The 24,553-nt window shown below is 43.6% G+C and overlaps 1 protein-coding gene across 3 annotated transcripts in view; it reads right to left on the reverse strand.

Moving 5' to 3' along the window:
• Nucleotides 1-17,673: 17,673 nt before the first annotated feature.
• LOC111171912 (nuclear body protein SP140-like protein) overlaps nt 17,674-24,553 on the reverse strand; it is an 85,563-nt gene continuing 78,683 nt past the window's right edge. For 2 of the 3 annotated variants that reach the window (XM_022567919.3, XM_022567921.3), the window contains 5 exons: nt 21,723-21,838; nt 20,147-20,267; nt 19,793-19,864; nt 19,105-19,239; nt 17,674-17,966 (listed from right to left, as the gene is read on the reverse strand). In XM_022567919.3, the coding sequence (XP_022423627.2) occupies nt 17,829-17,966; nt 19,105-19,239; nt 19,793-19,864; nt 20,147-20,267; nt 21,723-21,838 (582 nt within the window). In that variant the 3' untranslated portion in view covers nt 17,674-17,828. The remainder of the gene's footprint in view (nt 17,967-19,104; nt 19,240-19,792; nt 19,865-20,146; nt 20,268-21,722; nt 21,839-24,553) is intronic. The other variant, XM_022567920.3, reaches the window with a different exon arrangement.

Genomic DNA, 24,553 nt, shown 5'->3' on the forward strand with positions numbered 1-24,553 from the left:
TTACTGTAGAACAGGGTCTGTGGGTGGGTCGGGATGTACTTTTGCTCCCTAGGGGACTTTTGGCAATGTCTCAATACATTTTGGTTGTCACAACTGGGAGATGCTACTGGCATCTAGTGGGTAGAGGCCAGGGGTGCTGCTAAACATCCTACAAGATGCAAGACAGCCTCCACAATAAAGAATTGTCTGGCCCTGAATGTCAGTGGTGCTAAGGTAAAGACATCCTTTGTAGAAAAATAGAAACTTTGAAGAAACAAATGCAAAAATAATTTTCACTAGGGATTTCTACAATTAACATTTTGGCCAAATTCTTCCAGACTTTATTTTTTTAATGCACAAAAATACATTTGGAAATAATTACAGATGTGTGAAGAAAGAAATGTGATTATCATATACATAGTTTTGTAATCTTTTTTCACTTAGTAATATTATTCCATGTCAGTGGTTTTATATCTGTCACATCGTTTTTCTCATTAAAAAATAAGCTTTTAAAAAACAAAAGTATTACATTCACATGGTTAAAAATGAGAATTGCAAAAGTGTGTAAAGTAAAAAAGCTCTTCCATAGTGGTTATGTACAATTTAGTACATGTGAATTCTTTAAACACCACACATTGGATTGTGCAATAACACTGTTGTGTACACTGCTTTCATTGCCTAATAACGTATCTTAGGACAATTTCCATACCCACACATATAGATCCATCCCATTCTTTATACTGCTGTGTAGTATTACGTATAACGTGGGTGGGCCTCATCCAATCAGTTGAAGGCCTGAATAACACAAAAGACTGACCTCTCTCAAGGAAGAAGGAATTCTGCCAAAAGACGGCCTTTGAACTTGAACTACAACATCGGCTCTTCCCTGAGTCTCCAGGCTGCCAGCCCACCTCCAGATTTTGGACTTGCCAGCTCCATAATTGCATGAGTAATTCCTTGAAATAAATCTCTCTCTCTCTCTCTCTCTCTCTCTCTCTCTCTGTACACACACACACACACACACACACACACACACATTCTGTTAGTTCTATTTCTCTGGAGAACCCTAAGACATCAGGCTTCTGGCCTCAACAACACTAGAACTGATGGAAAGTTTAAATTACCTTGCCCCCACCCCACATATAATATTTTAAGGAAGGGAGAAATAGAAGAATATCTTGGTCAATTCTCCAAGAGTAAACAGGGTGGGAGAGGATTTTCCTGTTGAGCTTTGGTGCAGAGTCGACCCAATCTATAGTTAGCAAAGAAAGGCCTCTCTAGAAGGAACATTACTGCGGAGGTGAGGCAAATATCTCCTGTTTACAGTGGTCTAATAAGAGGGGCTGTGTTAGTCTCCTGTCGCTGCCGTAACAAACCGCCACACATTCAACACTAGATTTATCTCACAGTTCTGTTGGTCAGAAGTCTCAGCTGGGCTCAGCAGGGTCCTCTGCTTAGGGTCTCATAAGACTGAAATCAGGGTATTGGCCAGCTGCATTCTTATTGGGTGGCTCTGGGAAGAATCTGCTTCCAGCCTCATTCAGGGTGTGGGCAGAATGCAGCTCCTTGTGGAGAGGGGCCAACCAGGAGTTCCTAATCCAGGGGCGTAAGGTTTCAGTGACTACTTAGATGAATACTAAGTCCTAGAGGTCTGCAGTAGAACCTTGTAGGTATCTTTCACCACACACTGTCCTGTCCACTTCGAAATGTGTCAAGAGGGTCAATCTCCTGAGAAGGGTTCTCATCCCAAGAGAGTGATCGATAGATAGACTGATAGGTAGATCGATTGATCAGTGGATCGATTTGGTGGGAAGAAACAAAGATGGGTGAACGGGAGAGGAGGTGCAACCTCGCCTTCCCCACCCCCGCCCAAGTTGTCGTTGCAAGGCTGAGGTCCCCATGTCCTCACTGGCTGGCAGAGCCGGAGGTGGTTCTCAGCTTCCAGAAGCCACTGCATTCCTTGGCTTGTGGCTCTTTCTTTATCTTCAAAGCCAACAGTGGTGCGTTGAGTCCTTCTCAAGTTCCAGATATCTCTGACTTCCTCTTCTGCTTTCAAGGGCTCCCGTAACCACATTGGGTCCACCTGGATAATCTCCCTATTTTAAGGTCAGTTGATTAATAGCCTTAATTACGTCTACAAATTCCCTTTTGCCTCGTAAGGCAAAATAATTGCAGTTGTGACACTAGAGCGTAAAGGTCATGGGGGCCAAAATTCTGCCTACTTCAGTGACCTGGAGATGGTTTTCCCAGACCAGAGGACAGGCCTGGTCCAAAAGTGTGTTCAGACCTCACTTCCTGGGATACGGAGAACTGCTTATAAATTTCAACGCACAATTTTCCCAGCTTGGAGGGCTCAAGGGCTGCAGTCTGTGGTCCTTCCTCTGCTTGTAGCAATTTCTGCAAGAAGCGAGCTTCTTCCTGGTGCAGGGCCTGGGACAGGCTGGGTGTGATGACATCAGAGAACTCATGCCCCCTGGACCCCTTGCAGGTGCCATTGCCTTTTCCCTGTGTTGTGATCCCTAGGATCATGCTAACGACATGGCTCGAACTTGCAAAGTGTGCGAGGCACTTAATGCATTTGGCATAAGGTGTTTATACCTGGCATTCTTTTTTTTTTTTTTCTGTACGCAGGCCTCTCACTGTTGTGGCCTCTCCCGTTGCGGAGCACAGGCTCCGGACGCGCAGGCTCAGCGGCCATGGCTCACGGGCCCAGCCGCTCCGCGGCATGTGGGATCTTCCCGGACCGGGGCACAAACCCGTGTCCCCTGCATCGGCAGGCGGACTCCCAACCACTGCGCCACCAGGGAAGTCCTACCTGGCATTCTTTTTTCTGGTAGGATACTTTTTTGCCCAAAATGTCAGAGACAGAGTCATATTTCACTGCTGTGTAAGCCGATGAGGGACGTGGCTCGGAGCCTCTACGTGGTAAACAATGGCAGAGGAAAAGAGCAGGAATGACTGGGAGAGATCCAGCCCAAGGGAGAAGACAGAGAAGCCGATAAGGGCGATGGTAGAGGCCTGCAGATGGGCTTATGGGGTGTTTAGCAGAAGAAAGTTCGATGTGAGCAAGAGAGGCTGAGGTTGAAGGGAGGCATATGGAGGAGCTGGGAAAGAGCGAACCCCCCGGGGAAGGAGGGACAGAGGGAAGGAGCGAAAGCCAAGAGAAAGCTGGAGAGAAAGAGGAAATGAGAAATGCAGGAGGGGGAGGTAGAAGAGTTTCCGGAGGTGAAAGGAAACTGCTTCACATGAATATGATACAGAGCACGAAACTTTTCAACTTAAACCCCTCCAACAGGGCTTCCCTGGTGGCGCAGTGGTTGAGAGTCCGCCTGCCGATGCAGGGGACACGGGTTCGTGCCCCGGTCCGGGAAGATCCCACATGCCGCCGAGTGGCTGGGCCCGTGAGCCATGGCCGCTGAGCCTGCGCGTCCGGAGCCTGTGCTCCGCAACGGGAGAGGCCACAGCAGTGAGAGGCCCGCATACCGCAAAAAAAAAAAAGAACTAGGGGACAGAAACATAAAGTCGGGAAAATATGGGGCAAGGGAATATTTGAAAGGAAATTGCCATGAATAGCATTTTTTTTCAAGAAACCTGTCCTAATAGCTTTATTTGCTTTAACTCTTTTTTTTTTTTTACATCTTTATTAGAGTATAATTGCTTTACAATGGTGTGTTAGTTTCTGCTTTATAACAAAGTGAATCAGTTATACATATACATATGTTCCCATATCTCCTCCCTCTTGAGTCTCCCTGCCTCCCACCCTCCCTATCCCACCCCTCCAGGCGGTCACAAAGCACCGAGCTGATCTCCCTGTGCTATGCGGCTGCTCCCCACTAGCTATCTATTTTACATTTGGTAGTGTATATATGCATGAATAGCATTTAAGTCAAGTTTTCAGATGTTTGCTATCCATAGCCCCCAACCATCAGAGGCTGGAGGGGGCTCGTAGCTGACCTGAGACCTCCCTCACCCTCCCCAGCGAAGGCTGTGGAAGACTTTCCAGCATCTCACAGCTTCCTCCCCATGTGCCTGGTTGCTCCCTTCTCTGCCTGAGGGATTTCTGGGGCACCGTGGGAGCTGGCTGGGCCACAAACAGCAGGACTTGGAAATTCTGAGCAGTTATTGCCCCTGGGGGCAGCTCCAACCTGTGGGGGACAGGAATGAGCCCATGGGTGCTGTCACCTCCCCACTTCACGGGCCAGTTCAGAATCGTGTGCCACAGTTTCTCAGAGAGTTCCTGGGGGACAGAGCCCCTGATGTCCACACTTTCAAAAACAAGCCATTTGTTCTGTCTCTTCCTCCCCCATCTCATCCTCTCCATCACCTGTGTGTCCTAGTCCGCTTCTCAAATAGATGACCTGCCCCAGGTCCTTGTAGGGGGTCACAAAACCTTACCTCTACTCATCTTAAGTTTTCAGTGGGGGCTGTAATAAAAAGACAGATTAACAAGAGAAAAACGGTTTATTAACTCGTGTGGCTCATATGTGGGAGAAACCTCCAGGAAAAGGAACTCAAAGTGAAGGCTCACAATGCTGGCTTATTTGCATCTTCGACAAAGAACAAAAACCTGCAGAGAAATGCCAGGACAGAGGAAAGCAGTTTCAGGCTTCCCAGGGTGGCAAACTGAAAAGGTAAACATATGGGAGGCAGCTGAGGGTGTAAGGTTTGTTTGCAGATTCCTCTGGTGCTGACAAGAGTGTGTCTCCAGCACAGGGAGAACTTATATCCCATCTTCAGGCAGAAAAGCGGAGGGTGGAGAGAGATTTTTCTGTGTTTGCTTCTTCTTCTTCTTCTTTTTTTTTTTTTTGTTAAATGAGTAAATGAAAAATTTATTTTCACAGCTGTATAATATTTTATTGTGTACCTTAATTTATTTATCTGTTCTCCTGACCATGGACATTTGTGTTGTTTATAGCTTTTGTTATTAAGACCAATGTTGCTAAAAATAGTATTGTACATATTGGCTCTTCACATGTGCAAGAGGTTCTTTTGTCTATATACCTAGAATTCTAACAAGGGTATGCCAATATTCAACTTTACAAGTTGTTTCTCAAACTCTGCTATTGTCATCCTTCCTAATTCTTGTCAAAGGAATGCATGTAAAGAGTGACGTAGTGGATTATAAAATTGATTGTTGGTTTGCCTTCAGCTGAAACTAATTTTTATGGCAAAGAGGCATATTTGGGGGACACAGTCTGGTTTCGTTCGCCTGTCTCTGGGGTAACCTGAACTAGTACGGGACCATGGGTCCCCCTACTCACTGCAAAACCTCTTACAATGAAAGCAGGTCTTAGAATGAATCTAGGGCAGTCACAGAAGTACAGGGAGGGGGCGCTGTAGACTGGTTTGATGACTGTGGCTTTTACCCTGAGCAAGGTAGCAATGCCTGGAGGATTTTAAGCAAAGGAGTGACAACATCTGACTCACCCTCTAAAGGATCATTCTAGCTCCAGGAGGAGATGTTAAATAGGCAATGGATATTCAAACAAGCTCAGGTGAGAGATCTGGCTAGGTGATACATTTGAGAATCATTAGCTCAGAGATGGTATCAAAGGCTGTGAGGCTGGATGAGATCTCTGAGGAATAATTAGGACAGAGACCAAGTCCAAGAATTGAGCCCTGGGGTATGTCCTCCTTCAGAGGCAAGGGAGATGGAGAGGAACCAGCAAGAGCCTTGGAAAAAGCAGTCCTGGAGGAAATCCAGGAGAGGGTCAAGTCCCAGAAGCCAAGAGCAAGTGTAAGACAGAGGGAGTGGCCGGTTTTTTGTTTTTTTTCAAACACTTCAGGATTAGGGATGAAAGTTGACTGTCGGATTCAGCAGCGTAAAGTTGGCTCATGACCTTGACAAGAGCCATGTTGGCAAGTGACGGGAGTAAGAGCCCTACTGCTTTGGTTCAAGACAGAAGGGAGAAGAGGAACTGGAGAAAGTGAATAGACACCTCTCTTTGGAGCATTTTGTTGTAAGGGCAAAGAGAGAAATTGGGCAGTGGCTGGAGAGGCTAATGGGACAGGAAAAGTTGTTTTTTAGGATGAGAGAAATAATAGTGTGTTTCTCTGCTGCTGGGAAAGACCCAGTATAGTGGAAAAGCTGATGATACAGCAGGTGGAGGGTAGAATTGCAGAAGAGATGCCCTTGAGTAGGTAAGAAGGAATGGGGTCCAGTGTGCCAGTGGGAGGTGTAGCCTTAGCCGGGGCACAAGTGAATCATCCTTGGTAATTTTCTAGGCGAGATAGTAGAGTATTACATATGACAGTCCCATGTAGACACTATAACATGTGCCAAAAAGGAACCAAAGGTGTATCAGAGCCATTCACTCCATGGATGACTCCAGTGTGTCTGGATGACTTTGCACGTGAAAACTTAGGTCACAGTTCAAGGGCTCCCTCCTAAGAGAAACTTTCTCAACTCCCACAGCCTATCAAATCGCTCTACCTTATTTTCCTCATAGTGCTCATTCACCATCTGAAAATAGCTTGCTAATCGATTAATTAATTCTTTGATTTTCATCACCTAGAACATGTGCTCTGCAAGGGTTATGACCTTGATGGTTTTGCTCATTCCCGTATTCTACAAAATAGTGGTTGGCCAACGGTATACTGGTAAACCAACTCTCTGAAAAAAACAAAAACCCAGAAAACCAAAACCAACAAAAGTCTAATTTGCAGCATTTGCCTATGGTACAAATATTCCCACCATGGCCGATTTCAAGCTACCAACATGACATCACGGGATGCGGAGTTGGGAAGAGATGCGCACATTGGCTTCCACCAGCTGGTACAAGCCAGCTGTACTGCAACTGGCACATAGGAGGCGCTCAATAAATACTGGCTAGTTATTCCATAAAATGTAGGTCTCTGGATATTCTTGGAAGGTTTATATTTTTCCTGCTGCCTTTTCATCTTCTGTCTTTGCTCTTTTTCCTCTTCCCTGGGCATTCTGTATGTCTCCTGCACTGCCTTGTTGGAAACCTCCCGTGATGCTGCTTGTACCAAAATTTACTGAAGGTTTGAGCAGCAGAGAGGAGTTTGGTCAGGTCCTGACCCTGAGAGCATCTTCCTGTGTGTCCCTCTGCGCAGGGCTCCAGGCTGTAGGGTTAAGATTGGGTTCCTTTCTTCTCCATCACCTGCCTCTTTAGAAAGTTAATGTTTTCCTCCACTTCACCTCTCTTCAGGCCCACCAATCTAAGCTTAGAGCCCATCCTTCCATAGTTAAAAACGTCATGAATGTGTCCCCTCATACTGAAGGACATCTTTCTATTCAGCATCTTCTAGCATCTTTGAGGATCACAGTGCACAAAAAGAAATCCTGTGACTTTTCTTTTTATCCTGGGCAGGGTTAAAATTGTTGGCAGGGTTGCTACGCTGATTTGTATCCCCGCACTCCTCTCCAACAACCCGGCACATCTGAGAAGGCAAAAATGGCTTCTTTGAAGTTATTTTTTCTTCACTTTAAAAGGCTTTTTTTTTTTTTTTTACAAGAAGAAAGAGTGTGAATGGATAGAGAAAGACAATTGCAAAAGCAGTCCCTGGGGATCACATTGATTCTACAGTTTTCACTGCAAATGTCTGATGGTCTCTGGTCAACATGGCTGTCTGAGATCTTACCTGGAGGGTTCTCTTAACTCAAGACTTCAGAAAGACGACCAAAGAATTAATGGATATGGACAGCCCTAAGATGAACTCCTGATTATTCTTCTTGAGTGAAAACTCTCCTGAGCAGGGCTCTGGAATTGTCCCTTCTCTGGTTCCACCCGGATTTCTCTTTGGTCCTGATCCAGTTCAATTCTGCTCTGTGTGTCCTATGCGGATACTGACCTGTCCTGTTCTGCCCTGTGGAGCTGCTTCCTTGTACTGGGGACTCTGTTACCCGATGGCAGGAGCATCTCAGTCTCTGTACCTGCAGCTGCTCCAAATGAAATCAAACTCTTTTTAAACTGTGAGGGACAGTGCTTTGCCCCAATGCTCTCTGCAGAAAGACCTGTTGCCAGTTATTTATAGATCTGGAATTTTTTTTTTTCCTATTTGCATGGTTCTCTGCCTGCCTTTAATATTCTCTGCTAGCTGCCTTTGCATTTCCCAGTTTTGTGAATTGTTAGCCTGGGTTGCCGTGGCAAGGGATTTATAAGTGAGTTCTTTTCTTGCAACGGGTGTTCATTACACAGCAGTATAAAGCCATTACACTTCCTGTGTAACTCTCTTAAGCTTCCTCCCGTAAGTTTAGGAGAACTTGTGTTTTATCATTTTAGAGTGAGCTATTAAAACCCCTTGACAACTTTATGAGCTGATTAAACACGCTTCAACTTTTTGTTTCTTCTCTAAAAAACAATGAAAATGGAAATAATGACAAAAATAATTATTTATTGAGTACATACCACAGACCAGGAAGTCTACTCTTTTCACATATTTTAAAATTTAATTCTTAGAACAACCCTAGAATTATTCTTCTTATTATATAAAGAAACAAACACATAGGAAGTAATGTGCCCTAGGTCACTGAAAGTAAATTACAGATCTAGAACTCAAACCCAGGTCCGGCTGACTCCAAAGTCTTTGCTTTTAAAACTTTTCACTGAATTTTGAGATCTGTCTCTTCCAAGGGCCACTGCAGCCAAATTATTTTCCGGGCTGGAGAGACAATGACAAAGGCCATGATCACCTTAGTGGTAAAGAAACTCAGTCAAGGGCTAGAATTGCCCAGTGGACAGAGAATTTCTACCTTTAGATCTCTTGTTCTGTAAAAACTTTTATTTCATTGATTAGCACCCACTGAGGTTGCTTCTTTAAAAATTATTTACATGGAGGCCTAAGAGATAGCAGCATCATGGAAGGTATTTATTTATTTATTTTAAATCATTTTTATAATTGAAGTGTAGTTAATTTACAGTGTTGTGTTGTATATAGCAAAGTGATTCAGATATATATATATATATATTCTTTTTCAGATTTTTTTCCAATATAGGTTATCACAAGGTATTGAATATAGTTCCCTGTGCTATGCAGTAGGTCCTTGTTGTTTATTTTATATATAGTAGTGTGTATCTGTTAATCCCAAACTCCTAATTTAACTCCCCACCCTGCTATCTCCTTTGGTAACCATAAGTTTGCTTCTTATGTCTGTGAGATGGATGGTACTTATTGCCCTGCATTAGATGGTCCACAATGACTAATGTAATGTAATGAAATGTACTTGGGATCCATGATGATGAAGATGATAATGACGGTGATTTTCTTTTTTAGTCTGGGTTTATTTCTTGACTCCAAAACCAAAGTGTCAGTTCTTGGTCTTTTTTTCGAGTATGTTTTCCTTCCTCTGGAAGGTACAAGGAGTTATCTTTACTGGTTATACTCAGCTTGTAATTAAAAGCCCCTTTTCTAAAATGGGACTATACTCCAGATGTAGCTTCTTCTTTGGGAACTTGGTAGAAATGCAAATTCTTTGGCCTCCACCCCAGACCTCCTGAGTCAGAACCTCTGGATGTGGGGCTCAGCAATCTGTGTTTTAAGAAGCCCTGCAGGTGACTCTGGTCCTCAAGTTTGAGGCCCGCTGGTGTAGACACCCACACGCATCTTGCCCCACTTGCTCTCCTAGGCAACTTCAACCTCTCGCAAGGCTTTGATGGCTTCAAATATCTTCAACCAAGATGTGCTTTCTGAGCTCTCAGTTCAATATATCTACCTGTCCACGTGATGTCTCTATTTGGATATGTCACTGGGACTTCAAATTCAACATCTTAATAAACATTTATGCTTCAAGTTAAGTGGCATTTTCTCATTGCACTAGGTTTTTTTGGCCTGCCATCTCTGCCGTTGCACTCTATTAGAATTCCTTTGTTTAAACTATGCCTTCTCTGCCACACCAGCGCTTGGCGAGGGCAAGGACTGGGTCTGTCTAGCGATGGCTCACTTAGGATCATGACTAATATTTACTGAGTGAATGAACGAAAACTCTTATGTTCTCTATACCGGGGTTATGGACTGAACTGAAATATTAGAACCCTAATCCCCAGTGTGGCTGTATTTGGATATAGGGCTGATAGGAGGCAATAAAATTTAAATGAGGTCATAAGAGTGGGACCTTAATCTGACAGGACTAGTGGCCTTATAAGAAGAGGAAGAGACACCAGAGAGCTCTCTTGCTTTCTCTCCACATTTATACAGAGGGAAGACCATGTGAAGACACAGTGAGAAGGTGGCCGTCTACAAGCCAGGAAGAGAGCTCTCACCAGAAACCAAACTTGCTGACACCTTGATCATGGACTTCCAGCCTCTGAGACTGTGAGAAAATAAATGTCTGTTATTTAAGCCATCTAGTTGGTGGTGTTCTGTTACAGCAGCCCCGGCAGAGGTTGGGTTGGCAAACGACGGCCCATGTGCCAAATCCAGCACACCACCTGTTTTTATAAATAAGGTTGTTTTTTTTTTTTTTTTGCGGTACGAGGGCCTATCACCACTGGGGCCTCCCCCGCTGCGGAGCACAGGCCCCGGACGCACAGGCTCAGCGGCCATGGCTCACGGGCCCAGCCGCTCCTCGGCATGTGGGATCTTCCCGGACTGGGGCACGAACCCTCGTCCCCTGCATCGGCAGGCGGACTCTCAACCACTGCGCCACCAGGGAAGCCTATAAATAAGGTTTTATTAGAACACAGTCATGCCATTCATTATGGTTGTCTCTGGCTGTTTTTGTGTCAGAACTGAGTAGTTGCTACAGAGACCTTCTGACCGGCGTAGCCTAAAATATTTACTCTTTGGTCCTGTATAGAAAACATTTGCCCACCCTGTTGTGTCTCCAGAAAGGCCAGATCCAGGTGCTGTTCTGTGCTATCCTATGCTGAGCCCTCTAGGATGCCAGCCTGCCTGCGGGGACTTCATGTGGTCCCACAGCTAGCACAAACACACCTGGGCAAAAAAACAGCGTTATGGGGGAAAACAACCTATTAGCTCGGAATTTATAAACAGGCTTTGACATTTATTTGAACAAAGGAGGAGGAAAATGCTTACAACCAGAGACTGGGGGCCATCATGCCCCAGTTCCTTAACACAACAACTTACACATTCTATTTCATACATTGTCAAGAAAAATGAAGAGATTACCTGGGCATTCTTTTAATGCAGTGCTGGCTATGCAAATTTGATTGACCTTTTATGGCCTTGAATATTTTATAACTCTAAGAGGTAGACCTATAATAACATAAATGATGCTTATCTGAAAGCTTTGTAAATAATTCTTATCCATAGTTATACAAATGAATTTTGTCTGGGAGAGATGCAATTGATGACTCTCTGGTAGAAAAGATGACCTCAGAGAGTTTATGTCCCAGTAGCATATTAACCAGTTTTGTATATATTAGCAAATTCATTTCAGCATTTCTTTGACACAAATCTCAGTTCTTCAAAATCTCTTTTGAACTAGTTTTAAATATTTTTCTGGTTCTCTCATTCCTGAAATGAATTTAAAAAACCACTGACACGTGTTTGTTTTATATTTGTATGAGAGTTGTAAATTCTTTTGAAAATTATAACATGAATACAACCTATTCCCCCTTCCATGGGTTGCTTTGGGGTCAGCTGGGAAGGAAGAACCTCATGACATGCAGGTAAGAAAGATGAGAGCTAGTGATACTTAGCAAGGGATGGGGCAGTGGAACGTTGTGGACCACTATTAGCACTCTTCAAAAAGGTCATAAGGAAAGAGTAATGATAAGCATCTGAAAGAGGTCACAGTATTTATCCACTAAAACATTGAGCATTTGTAAAGCATTCTTAATATTTGTGCTGGGGAGAAACACATTAAGGATTTCTTTGTTACTTGGGATTTTAACTTCCAGGATTTGTGACGTGAAGTTCTTTTGCTTATGGAGGCTGTTTTCCTCTTCACAAGGCTGGGAAACACTTAACTCCAGGCATGTTGCTCCTGCCGCAGATGCTTGCTTGCCCCTGGCAGAGGTTCTATGTGGATATAATTTCCTGGGGCCAGAGCCACGATGCCACCTTAGTTATGGCTGTCCGTTTGAGAAGCCCCATTCTGTTCTCTGTGTAGGACTCCTCATGAACATACAAAGATTTTCGTTCTGTCTGCCAACCGCACATTTCACAGAAAGAGTTTCCATTGGAACATCACCTCTGGTATGGAGCCGCTTCTCCACCACCCATCACCTCCTGAACAATGGTCACGTGCTGCACATTACCTCGTGTTAGACAGTACTTATGATGCTGCAGGGATGGAGCCCTCCCCAAGACGGTGTCCACTTACAACAATCCACTTCTCGTCTCCCCTTTAAAAGACGACTGTCAGCTGTGGTTATGCTCACCTTAATACCCAGATTTTTCTTCTCTGTTCAAGAAGAACACCACCATTGAGATTCCTCTTGCAGAAAGCATTCACAGAGTAGAAAATCCGTAGGGCAAGCCAATGGAAGTCAGCAGGCTCTGTGCCGAGGTGGAGGCTGTCCTGATGAATATCCAGGCACCATTTCACTGCTCTGGGACTTCAGATACCCGCTGGTTCACTGTGTGAGTCCCCTGAGGGGTGCTCCCTTCAGAGTGTCCCCAGCCTAAGGGGAAATCCAGAGGACAGGGATGCCTTGTCCTTGAGGACTCCTAAGCCCAATGAAGGTCTCAGGGACCTAGGAAGATGGACAGCTCAGAAAGGGGGTGGAAAAGAGTCAAAGACACGGGGCATCCTCACTATTTGAACTAAGACTTCCCTGTCTAGGTCATAAATCACTTATGGGCCTATGAACTGCCAAACAAGAAAACCATTATTTCACTCCCTTTTATTTAGAAGGAAATAATACCACTTCTAACCTTGATTTTGAGCTCTTTTCTTAGAGGGTTAAGAAATGAATTCTACTTTTTCAGGAGAGACAACAGGATGAATTAGGAGAGGAAAAGGTTCAAGACATTTTTAAAGGGGACTGTGCAATAGCAATACTCAGCCACCAGAGGGCAGTGTAGACGTTCTGGAGGGTCTGGAGAGAGGAAAGGGGTACCGAGAGAAAGGACGGTAAAACGCAGATTTAAAGTTAAGTTTCGTCTGGTAAAATTAGAATTAAAAACAAACAAACAAAACAAAAAAAACACCCGGTAGCAGAGTCTTTCCTTTCATTCTGCTCTGTGTGCTCCGGATGAAAACTGACACCGGCCGAAGCCTGCAGCCGATTCCTGGAGGACCCCAGGACATCAGGTCACTGATTGGGGAGGTCTTGGGTCGGGGGTTAGGGAGAAGACGGTTGGGGGAGGGTGCTTCGGGAAAGTGAGTGGGTGGCTCCCAGCCGGGCTGAACTTGCGCCAGCAGCTGACTTCCAGTAAGGGAGCTTGTGCAAGAAGGAGAGCGAATCCAGGGCTGGCGGGGGAGTCCCCGCCCCGTTTTCCATATCCGGTGTTTGCTGGAAGAAAACCGCTCCTGCCTGACTTTTTATTACCCAAGCTCTGCTTCCGTGGCTCGTCCGTGACGCAGGAAGGGACTGGATCAGAACAGGGTTCTTTCCTTTAGGGAAGAACGAGGTGCAAGGGATAGGAATTCTTCCTCATCCTGAATTTCTTCACTTTTGTTTTCTGTTACATTATTAAGTTTATCTGGTCACCTAGTTCACCGCAGGGTGTGGTGGAATTTAGGGAGAAGAGGAGTAGACCCCCTGGAAGACTTGCTTAAAAGCTGACACCCAGTGCTTTCTGCCACTGCTTGTTTGTAGATAGTCGAAACCAACAGAATAAGAAGCTCAGATGTGGCTCTGAGAAGTTTCTGGTATTTGTCAGGACCTGAGTGACCTGTAAGATCTCATTCTCCACTAGGCTGAGAATTTGCCTCCCCTCCACCCCACTTACTTTTCTGTCCCCAAATATGCTCAGCTCCAGTGTCCTGGCTCTCCAGAGAGCACCAGGTGACAACTTAGTTGGAATAATTAACACAAAGCTCCAGATTCAAATAATATGAGCCCTCTGCAGTTAGTAGTTTTAAAATTGTGGTAAAGTGTATATAACGATATTTAGCATTTTAATCATTTGTAAGTGGATAATTTAGTGATATTAAATACATTCACAGTGTTGTGTAACCATCACCACTATATATTTCCAAAACTTTTTTGTCGTCCCCAACATAAACTTTGTATGCATTAAAACATAACTTCCTCATTCCCTGCACACACACACCCTTCCGCAGGCCTGTACCCTGTATTCTACTTTCTGTTTCTATGAATTTGCCTATTCTCAGTTTCTCCTATAATTAGAATCATGCATTTGTCCTGTGTCTGGCTTATTAGCGTAATGTTTTCAAGGTCCACCCATGTAGTGGCATATACTAAAATTGTTATTCTTCTTTTTATGGCTGAATAATGTTCCATTGTATGTATACACCACATTTATTTATCCACTCATCTGTTGGTGGACACGGGTTGTTTCCACTTTTTGGCTATTGTGAATAATGCTGCTATAAACATCGGTGTACAAATATCTGTTTGATTTCCTGCTTTCTTATGGATATATACCTAGGAGTGGAATTGCTAGGTTGTATGGTAGTTGCATGTTTAACTTTTTGAGGAGCTGCCCAGTTGTTTTCCCCAGCGGCCGTACCAGCAAAGCATGATGGTTCCAATTTCTCCACATCCTAACTAATACTTGTTATTACCTGTGTGTGTGTTTAAATTATTATTATTATTATTATTATTTTGCAGTACGTGGGCCTCTCACTGTTGTGGCCTCTCCCATTGCGGAGCACAGGCTCCAGATGCGCAGGCTCAGTGGCCATGGCTCACGGGCCCAGCCGCTCCGCGGCATGTGGGATCTTCCCGCACCGGGGCACGAACCCGTGTCCCCTGCATCGGCAGGCGGACTCTCAACCACTGCGCCACCAGGGAAGCCCTAAATTATTATTTTTATTATAGCCATTCTAGTAAATATGAAGTGATATCTCACTGTGGTTTTGATTTACATTTCCATAATGATGTGATGCTGAACATCTTTTCATTTGCTTATTGGCCTTTTGTGTATCTTCTTTGTTTGGAGAATGTCTACTCAATTCTTTTGCCCATTTTTTAAAAATGGAAGTATAGCTGATTTACAATATTGTGTTAGCTTCAGGTGTACAGCAAAGTGATTCAGTTATATATATATATATTTTCAGATTATTTTCCATTATAGGTTATTATAAGGTATTGAATGTAGTTCCCCATGTTATACAGTAAATCCTTGTTGCTTATCTGTTTTATGTACGGTAGTTTGTATCTGTTAATCCCAAACTCCTAATTTATCCCACCCCGGTCTTCCCATTCCCCTTTGGTAACCATAAGTTTGTTTCCTATGTCTGTGAGTCTGTTTTTGTTTTGTATATAGATTCATCTGTATTACTTTTTGGATTCCACATATAAGTTATATAATATTTGTCTTTCTCTATCTGACTTCCTTCACTTAGTATGACAGTCTCTAGGTCCATCCATGTTGCTGCATTCTTTTCTATGGCTGAGTAATATTCCACTGTCTATATGCACCACGTCTTCTTAAACCAATCGTCTGTTGATACTTGGCCCATTTTTGAATTGAGTTGTTTGCAGACCTTCAGGAAGTCTTTACGTATTCTGAATATTAATCCCTTATCAGATATATGGTTTCTAAATATTTTTCCCCATTCTGTAGGTTGTCTTTTCACTTTCTTTTATTCTTCTAATTTTATTTATTTATTTATTTATTTTTTAAATGTTTAGTTATGTTTTGATTTTCCCTAAAAACTGACATATCATTGAGACTATACTGATGTTGACAGACCAGGATTATAAATATATTTATGGGAAAAATTGTTGCATTAACTAAACAAGCTCTTGCACCAGGAACAGCCCCTGGGCATTTATATTCGACTTCTGCTACATTTCCAAGGGCAGGCCACCCTGATATGGCATGTTCATGAAAAGTAAGTAGCACTGAATACTGGCAAGTCCCCATATAACCTCTGCAGAAACGTTATATGGAAAGCATTTCTTCTGGGACTAGTAAGAACTTGCTGTTATTTACAGTAGCATGTTTCTTTCCTATTTTCATTTTGCCAAACTTTGAGTATTTGACAGTGCTTTTCTTTTTTTTTTTAATTTTTTAATTTTATTTTATTAATTTTTTTATACAGCAGGTTCTTATTAGTCATCAGTTTTATACACATCAGTGTATACATGTCAATCCCAATCGCCCAATTCATCACACCACCACCCCTACCCCCGCGCCGCTTTCCCCCCTTGGTGTCCATACGTTTGTTCTCTACATCTGTGTCTCAACTTCTGCCCTGAAAACCAGTTCATCTGTACCATTTTTCTAGGTTCCACATACATGTGTTAATATACTATATTTGTTTTTCTCTTTCTGACTTACTTCACTCTGTATGACAGTCTCTAGATCCATCCACGTCTCAACAAACGACCCAGTTCTGTTCCTTTTTATGGCTAATATTCCATTGTATATATGTACCACTTCTTCTTTATCCATTCGTCTGTCGATGGGCATTTAGGTTGCTTCCATGACCTGGCTATTGTAAATAGTGCTGCAATGAACATTGGGGTGCATGTGTCTTTTTGAATTATGGTTTTCTCTGGGTATATGCCCAGTAGTGGGATTGCTGGATCATATGGTAATTCTATTTTTAGTTTTTTAAGGAATCTCCATACTGTTCTCCATAGCGGCTGTATCAATTTACATTCCCAGCAACAGTGCAAGAGGGTTCCCTTTTCTCCACACCCTCTCCAGCATTTGTTGTTTATAGATTTTCTGATGATGCCCATTCTAACTGGTGTGAGGTGATACCTCATTGTAGTTTTGATTTGCATTTCTCTAATAATTAGTGATGTTGAGCAGCTTTTCATGTGCTTCTTGGCCATCTGTATGTCTTCTGTGGAGAAATGTCTATTTAGGTCTTCTGCCCATTTTGGATTGGGTTGTTTGTTTCTTTAATATTGAGCTGCATGAGCTGTTTATATATTTTGGAGATTAATCCTTTGTCTAGGGCACATAACTTTTCGTGCCCTATAAAGGAGGCAGACAGCCTCATACCTCATCAGAACTTGGAACACGAGGAGAGTGTGTCATGATAACCTCTGGGAGATAAGGTGGTGAGTAGGAAATGGCCTTGTAGCAGCTGCTCAGAAGCTTCCCAGGCTCTCATGTTCTGGAAGGATCATAGGGCATTCTCAAGACTTAGATCAGCTACAGACAAGTCTTGCCTATGTGGCCTATGTGGAAACATGCAAGATCACCAGGATGCCATGGCAGAGTCATTCCCCAACAGAACCAAGAATTGTCAGAGGTGAGGAATGCTCCCATCAGCTGTACCAATTATGATTGTACGAACTGAAAGTTAGAAATGCTGTGCATCTACTATGGGCTTCCTGATGCCACTGGGTGTGAGGCCAAAAAGGATCCACTATTCAGTAAGGTAATCAGTGACCAGAATGTATGTCACTATATCTTTCTATAATAGACAATAATCAGTAATAAAATACATTGGGCAAAAGGTCACTTTCAAAATAACAAAAAAGTACTAAATACCTGAGAGTAAAATAAGAAATGACTAAGTCCTGTGTGGGGAGGAGAAAAGAAGAGAAAACTTTACTTAAGAACCTAATAAAAGATTCAAAGAAACGGAAGCACATAATATGATCCTTTATAGAAAGACCTGATATTTTCTTTTGTGAATTTCACCCCAAATTACTCAAGAAAATAATCTGAAGTTTAAGATTTTTATTTAGAAAAGTAAATGAGCAGGAATGTCAGTAAAAAAAAGTTTGAAAAAGAAGTGTGTTATTCACACAGCAACAGGCAGTTGGTCAGTGGGGCCACAGGCACAATATCATGTAGCAGTGGAGACTCTGAAGGGGGAACTAGAAACGGGCTACGTTATAAAAGATCGGCTCAAACCGAATGCTGTTTGTACTTATTTCCTGGATGCCAAAAACGTTTTTGAAATCACTCTCAAATTCGGCTTCTAGCTGAAGTCCCAGATTGATGAGTTTCTTGTTCTGAAAAAGCAAAGGCAAAAACAATAGTAGCCATAGATTGCTAATGAGCTTAGACTCTCAATGTTTTGGTTAATCAGAGTTTTATTTTAGACTATCCCAAATGTTAAGTGAGAATTAACCAGTTGAGGGTAGTTTGTGTTTCCTGATAGCTGGATCATTTCTCTTTATCTGGAGGACAGAGGAGCAAAAATGGCGCTATACTGCAGTCTAATTCTTCCTCAGAAATTTATTGATTAATTTTAAAAAATTCTAGTTATTTGATTTTGAACACAGCCCATATTCCTTGTGACACCATAATAGTACAGAAATGTCTAAGGCAAGTTCGTGGTGCCTTCCTTTATCCTTCATTCCCCACCCCTTGAGGTGATCCTTGTTAACTTTTTGATCCAACACTAGGAAATTCTAATGCAAAGAAATCCAAGATTTTGAAATTTGAGAAATGTGATTTGGTATCTTCCTTTAGAGATGAGAAACACGAGTAGCCTTTAAAATGTGCTTCTAGCAGATGAGAGAATTGGCCTCACTTCTCTACGAGCACCAAGGCCATGAGGGTTCTGCCTATAAGAAACTTTCCATGCTCTGCATCCAGAGTGCAGTACTGGAACTGCTGGAAATAGGCAGATGCCCAGGTGTGGGGAGATCCCTGTCCACTCCTTCCTGAGGGCCCGGATGCCGGCGGGCAGTTACACGGCAACCAACTGCACATGGACATACTCTGTGCCTCAGCATCCAGTCTCCCTAGGATGGTCCCCAAGTCTGGGCCAAGTAAGGACCTGAGCCTGGGCCAATTGCAGGAACTTCTGAGCCACACACAGTGCTGCCAGGTCTAGTAAAAAAATAAAAAGCACTTCCATTTCCGGTGGAAGGGACTAGGTCTGCAATGCACTGTTATCTATGGGCAAATTGAGTATCTAGAAGGAGTAAATTCTGAGGTCCTAGGGTAATGTTTCCAATGATACCTCTGGTCTGTTATTATCTTCCACACCATAGTCCACAGGGCTTGGAGAATACTGCCAGAATTTTTACCTGTGTGGGCTTGCCTCATGATGAGGGAAATTGTAACATTGACCTGACACAAGAAGATGAAAGGCAAAATGACTTAACTGAAAGAAAAATAGAAGCAGGGAGAACTGTTTACCTTGCAAAACACCCTGTAGTTCTGGAAGATGAGACGCATGTCCTGCACAAACTCCTGTACTCGGTGATATATGTTCATCGTCAGATTTTTCTTGATTTTGTTTAACCACATGGGCTTCTCCAGGCCTTGAGATGTCTTTGTATTATGTTGACAAAAGTGCCAAAGGGCATTAGCATGGTTCCAAGTCTACCTTCTACAGATTCCCACAGTTATGGACTGAGTGCTTGTGTCCCCCAAATTCATATGCTAAAATCCTCACCCCCACTGTGATGGTCTTAGGAGGTGGGACAATTGGAAGATAATTAGGTCATGAGGGTGGAGCCCTCATGAATAGGATTAGCACCCTTATAATAAAAGGACGCCAGAGACCCCTCTCCCTCCCTTTCCACCATGTGAGGACAAAAAGAGAAGTTGGTTGACTGCAACCTGGAAGAAAGCCCTCATTAGGACCTGACAGTGTTGGCACCCTGATCTCGGATTTCCAGCCTCCAGAACTGTGAGAAATAAATTCCTGTTGTTTAAGCCACCCAGTCTATGGTAGTTTGTTACAACCGCCTAAGCTTCTAAGGGCTGATTGAGCTGTCTAAGATATTTATCAACAAGGCAAATATAATGGCAATGTGTACGCATTGGATTCATATCACAAATTCAACAAATGCCAGGTTGGGGTTTTATTGCTGTTACTTACATAATATGGTTCTGAGGCAAAAAAAGAGCTTTTTGGAGAGCAATAGACCTTTAAGAGGAGGAACTCACACTTCTGCAAAAGATAGAGGAGATTTTAAGTGAAGAGCAGCTTGGAAAGAATGAGCTCTTACATATGCTCAGATAAATGCACAACTCTCCAACCTGCAGACCCCTGAAACAAACACAGAATGGGAATTTTCTGTGGCATACGAATTTTGGTGTCAGGTAATGTGATCAGAGCACAGCAAGCGACAGCAGTTTGCCTTGGGCACCATTCCTCCTGCCCCCTGCAAGATGGTGCTTCTTCTCTTGTGTAAACAGAAAGGAGGAGGCTTAGGTTTACATTTCAACTCACCAACTTCTCTTTAGGCAGCATCAGCTTCTTCAGGACCTCAGATTCCTGATGACATGGTTGGCTTTCTGGGCATCTTTCCTGAAGGTCCTTTATCTTGCAGAAGATGCAGCTCCATGGGTTCCTGAGAGGTCGGGTATAAGGTCAGCAAAGGCAGTTTCTCTGTGAATCAACCATTGTTTCTAGAGCTGTTAAAGTCCTCTGTTCAGGAATGACTGGTAGTTTCCACCTGTATTCAACTTCTCTCTGACACCCCTCTGCACTAGAGCCCCATTTGGGCTCAACTGCCAAAGACAGCCCTCCCATCAATAAGTGTAGAAGGCTAAGTGAGGTGCCATGGTGCGTAAGGACACTCATTCACTTCAAAACTTAGGTTCTCATCTGAGCCACTGTGAGTTTGGTAATGAATTCTGCCTGCCCGAAACGAGAAGGGGAAATTGGTACCTTAAGTACTGGAGTCTTGGGCCTCAATGAGACATCAACTCAGTAAAAATCAGGAAAACAGCCCTTCTTCTCAACTTTGCTGAATAACCACAGAGCATAAGCCATAGGCATCGTTTTTTCTGGCATTGTCATCTCTGTGTCTAGAATCTGTGATGCAGAAACTTCTTGGAAAGGAAATCTACCAGTAGAGTGCCAGGTATCTTCCATTTGCCCCTAGATCTCCACTACCAGGTTCTCTGTGCTGGGGAGCTCTCAATTCTCAATAATCTGAGACCTGGATACAACGATCCTTCCTAGAGATGTCATTTAACCTCTCTCCTTGGCCACCCCAGTGCTTGCTCAAGGGGCAAGCATTACAGTGTCCACGGTGCAGGGGTGGGGACTCTACATGAGCTCAAAAGAACGTAGGGCTTTCTGCCTCTGCAGATTGCCCAACTGCAGAGGTTTATGCTGAATCCCGCGGTGACACATTCTCTGGGACCTACATAGGAGCAGATGAATTACACTAGACTCCTCCCATTATGGAGGGACAATGCTCTATCCTCATAGGAACAGACATAATCCTGGTAGAGATCATCCTCGGCCACAGAAATTCTACCGCTTCTAGAATGCCTTATCAATCTACGTGTTATCTCACAGATCATCACATCTGACCGAAGACACACTTTACAACAAAGGAAATGCAGCAGTGGACTCATACCCGCAGAATTCAGGGATCTTATCATGTACCCTGTGATTCAGGGTCAGATGACTTGATAGACTGCCGTGATCACCTTCTGAAGGCTCATTACAGTCCCAGCTTTGTCAGCTATGTGATGTTCCCATAGCAGGTGGTATATGTGTTAAACCAGCAGCTAATGTATGGCATCATAACCCCATCCAAGTGCATGGGTGTGGGAACCATCTGAGGGAGGTGGGGGGTTACTTCTCTATTTTACCTAATCACCACTTGAAGAGTTTTCTTCTCATTAATCTACTGCCGCCGGCACTGTTCTTATTTCTGGATCCTGATGCTTAAGGACTCTTCTTCTGAATCAAGACACATACAACCAGAGAAAACTGCAGGCTGAGTGTGCATGGTGGGAGGAGCTGCACCACAGGAAGGAAGGGCAGGAGGGGGCCAGGTCTCACTAACCTGTCAGCACCTTTAGGTGGGATGTGGCATGTCTCATGAAAGAACCTTGAACAAGTATTACAGGAGAACAGCGTGGTCTTTCTACGGCATACCTCGCATTCATTTGAGTTTTCTGGCTAGAAGGGGAGATAATATAGACATCACTGGGATCAGTGAGACCCTAGATAGTCGACACATTGGTACCGTAGAACACACAGCATTTGCTTGTACCAAGGTGATACTTGTAAACCTTTCTCCTCAAAATAGTAAGGAACAATACTGAGTGGAGATTTCAGAAGAAGACATGCTGGTTTGCAGTGAAGCTCAGGAGGAAGTGGCTGTGTTAGACCTTTAAAGTTTTCTTTATAAAGACAGAGATTCTGACACAGGAAGTCTTGTAACAACAACAAAATAGGATCAATTAAAGATAATCTGAGAAATTTATTATTCTGCAGGCAAAACCTAACTCAGGAATGCAGTGTCTTATCTAGTTGTCTACCATGCATCATCTAAATTGCCTCATTGAAGAGTGATTTACTGACAATTTAATATGACAGAATAAACATCTGAGATATCACTGCATACCATTTTCTTGGCCATAAGTTCTCCATGAGTTGAAGGGCCTGGGGATGAGTTTCTGTTCTATGGATTTTGTGCCTAGAGGGCCCCTGAGCCTGTGACAGTGCCTCTGGTTGGAAAGACCATGGGCACAGATAACCCGGTGGATGCCAGGGATGACAGAGCTCTTTGACTCTGGGAGCCTAGGGGAAGCTGTCCTATGACTTAGCTTGGCAAGTAAGGTGTGGAGGTGCCATCTCTCAATGGCTAGGGAGTGTGGTAATGGCAACCACTGGAGTTGAAGGCCAAGGCTTTACCCTAATTTTCTGATCCCGTGGAAACCTGGTGCTTTGTCCTGTATAAGGAAGATGGATGGGGCCACAAAATTAATTGGTGCTGGATTTTTCATCAATCTCAATATGTGGGACTTTAGCCAGATTTTGTTTCATTTGGTGAAGTTAAAAATTTGACAGTGTTTGCATCTAAGTATCGTGGAGTAACAAACACACATTAAAACAACAGAATTTATAGACCAAAATAAGAATTGTTCAAGGAATGAGCCCATTGATGGGCAAGGGGAATTACATTTTTTCCTTTTCTTTTTGGTGATAATCTATGTGGCAATAACATGTGAATCCCTATATACTACAATTTCTATGTATGAGGGTCGTGTGTCTGTGCTGGAGAAATGGCCAGAGGATGGGCACCTGGCCCCTCTGCTGGGCCACCTGAGTGGAAAGAGAACCATGTGGTGCGGAAACATTTCATCCAATGGGTAGCAGCTCTTCATCTAGATGAAGCTATCCTTTCTACACCATGGGCTGGAAGAAGGAATTCACATCCTTGTGTGACAATCTATGTACAAAACAATGCATAGACTTGGGGACTGGCCCACCCAGTGATGGGTAGCTGGGATTTTGGTGGGTGGTGAGGAAATGGGGAGGTGGCAGGGAGTGCCATTCCACCTCTTCCTTCTAGATACACTCTTTATGCTTTGTTCCATGACACTCCATTCTCTTAGATTTTTTTCCTAACACTTTGCTTCTTTTTTTAAGCTTCCTCACTTGGAAAGTTGGAATTCTGTAGGGCTCTGCCCCATGTTCCCTGCTCATTTTACTCTCCTAGATGGCCACGACTACTCCCGTGACCACACCTACCACATTTGTCCCTAGGCTTTAAGATCTGTGTCTCTGGTCTCTTTTTGAGTCCCCGAGCATCCAAACTCTACTTTCCATCATCTCCAATTAGATGTCTATCATCATGTCTAAAACCCATATTGCCCCCAAACCACAGTCCTTGACTTCCTGTCTTGAATCTGCTCCTCTTTCAGTGCCCCCCTCATCTCACTAAGCAACCCACCATCCACCCAGGAGCCTGGAAGTGAACACGGTTTCCTCCCTTTCCTCACCCCAGACATCCAGCCCATCACCAGTCCTGCTGATGTCATTTTAAAATATCTCATCTCATTCTTAGTGCTTCTGTGAGGTCCATTGCTTACAAGAATGCAGAGCCCCTACTTATAATACAATATTATGAGCTAAAGCAAAATGTCCTGCTATTTCCAAATCATAACAGAATATCATCCCTGAGCCCAGTGAGCTGAGGTGAATTGGAACACACCTCAATTTGTAAATTCTTTTCATCTATAAATTCAATATAAGAAGAAGAGACACAAAATTCACACATGGGAGGAAATTCTAGGCTGTAAGCTGTATCTTGTCCATGTGCTCCCTTTCAGTAGGAGAGCTTGAGGAATGGCCTGTTAGGGACATCCCCACATAGGCTTGAGTGGCCCTGGCATGGGGCCATGTAACTGCTTTTCCTTTTTCTCATCCTAATGGATGCTGACCACTATTTTTAGGCTACTGGCTCAGAGTTTCTTATGCCATTTGGTGCTGAGAGGACACAAATGGCAGAAGCCAAGGGACTGGGAAAGGAAGAGATGCTCTGGAGAGACCCTCTGAGAACTGAGGTGGTCACACCTTAATAGCTGTAAGCCCAGAGGGAACGGAGAGAGGGCGCCTGTGATAAAGGGTGGGAGACGGCCAACTCAATTGATTAACCCAGACTGAATTACCCTTGACTCCCTAGGACTGGGCAGAAACATTTGGTCTTAATGAACAGAGCAAATAGCATCTCTTTCTTCAGAAAACCCAGTGGATGCAGAGCTTAGTTACTGAGTCTTTAGCATAAAGTCAGTTGAGCTGGTAGCCCCAGAAACCAGCTTTGTGAAGACCTCGACTTCCTGGTTTGACTGAGATGACCAAGGTCACTGCTGTTGGAGGTCAGGAAAG

Source organism: Delphinapterus leucas, chromosome 8, assembly GCF_059928025.1.
Source record: "Delphinapterus leucas isolate spDelLeu-1000000601 "Yukka" chromosome 8, BTC_Dleu_Yukka2, whole genome shotgun sequence".
Classification (NCBI taxonomy): Eukaryota; Metazoa; Chordata; class Mammalia; order Artiodactyla; family Monodontidae; genus Delphinapterus; species Delphinapterus leucas.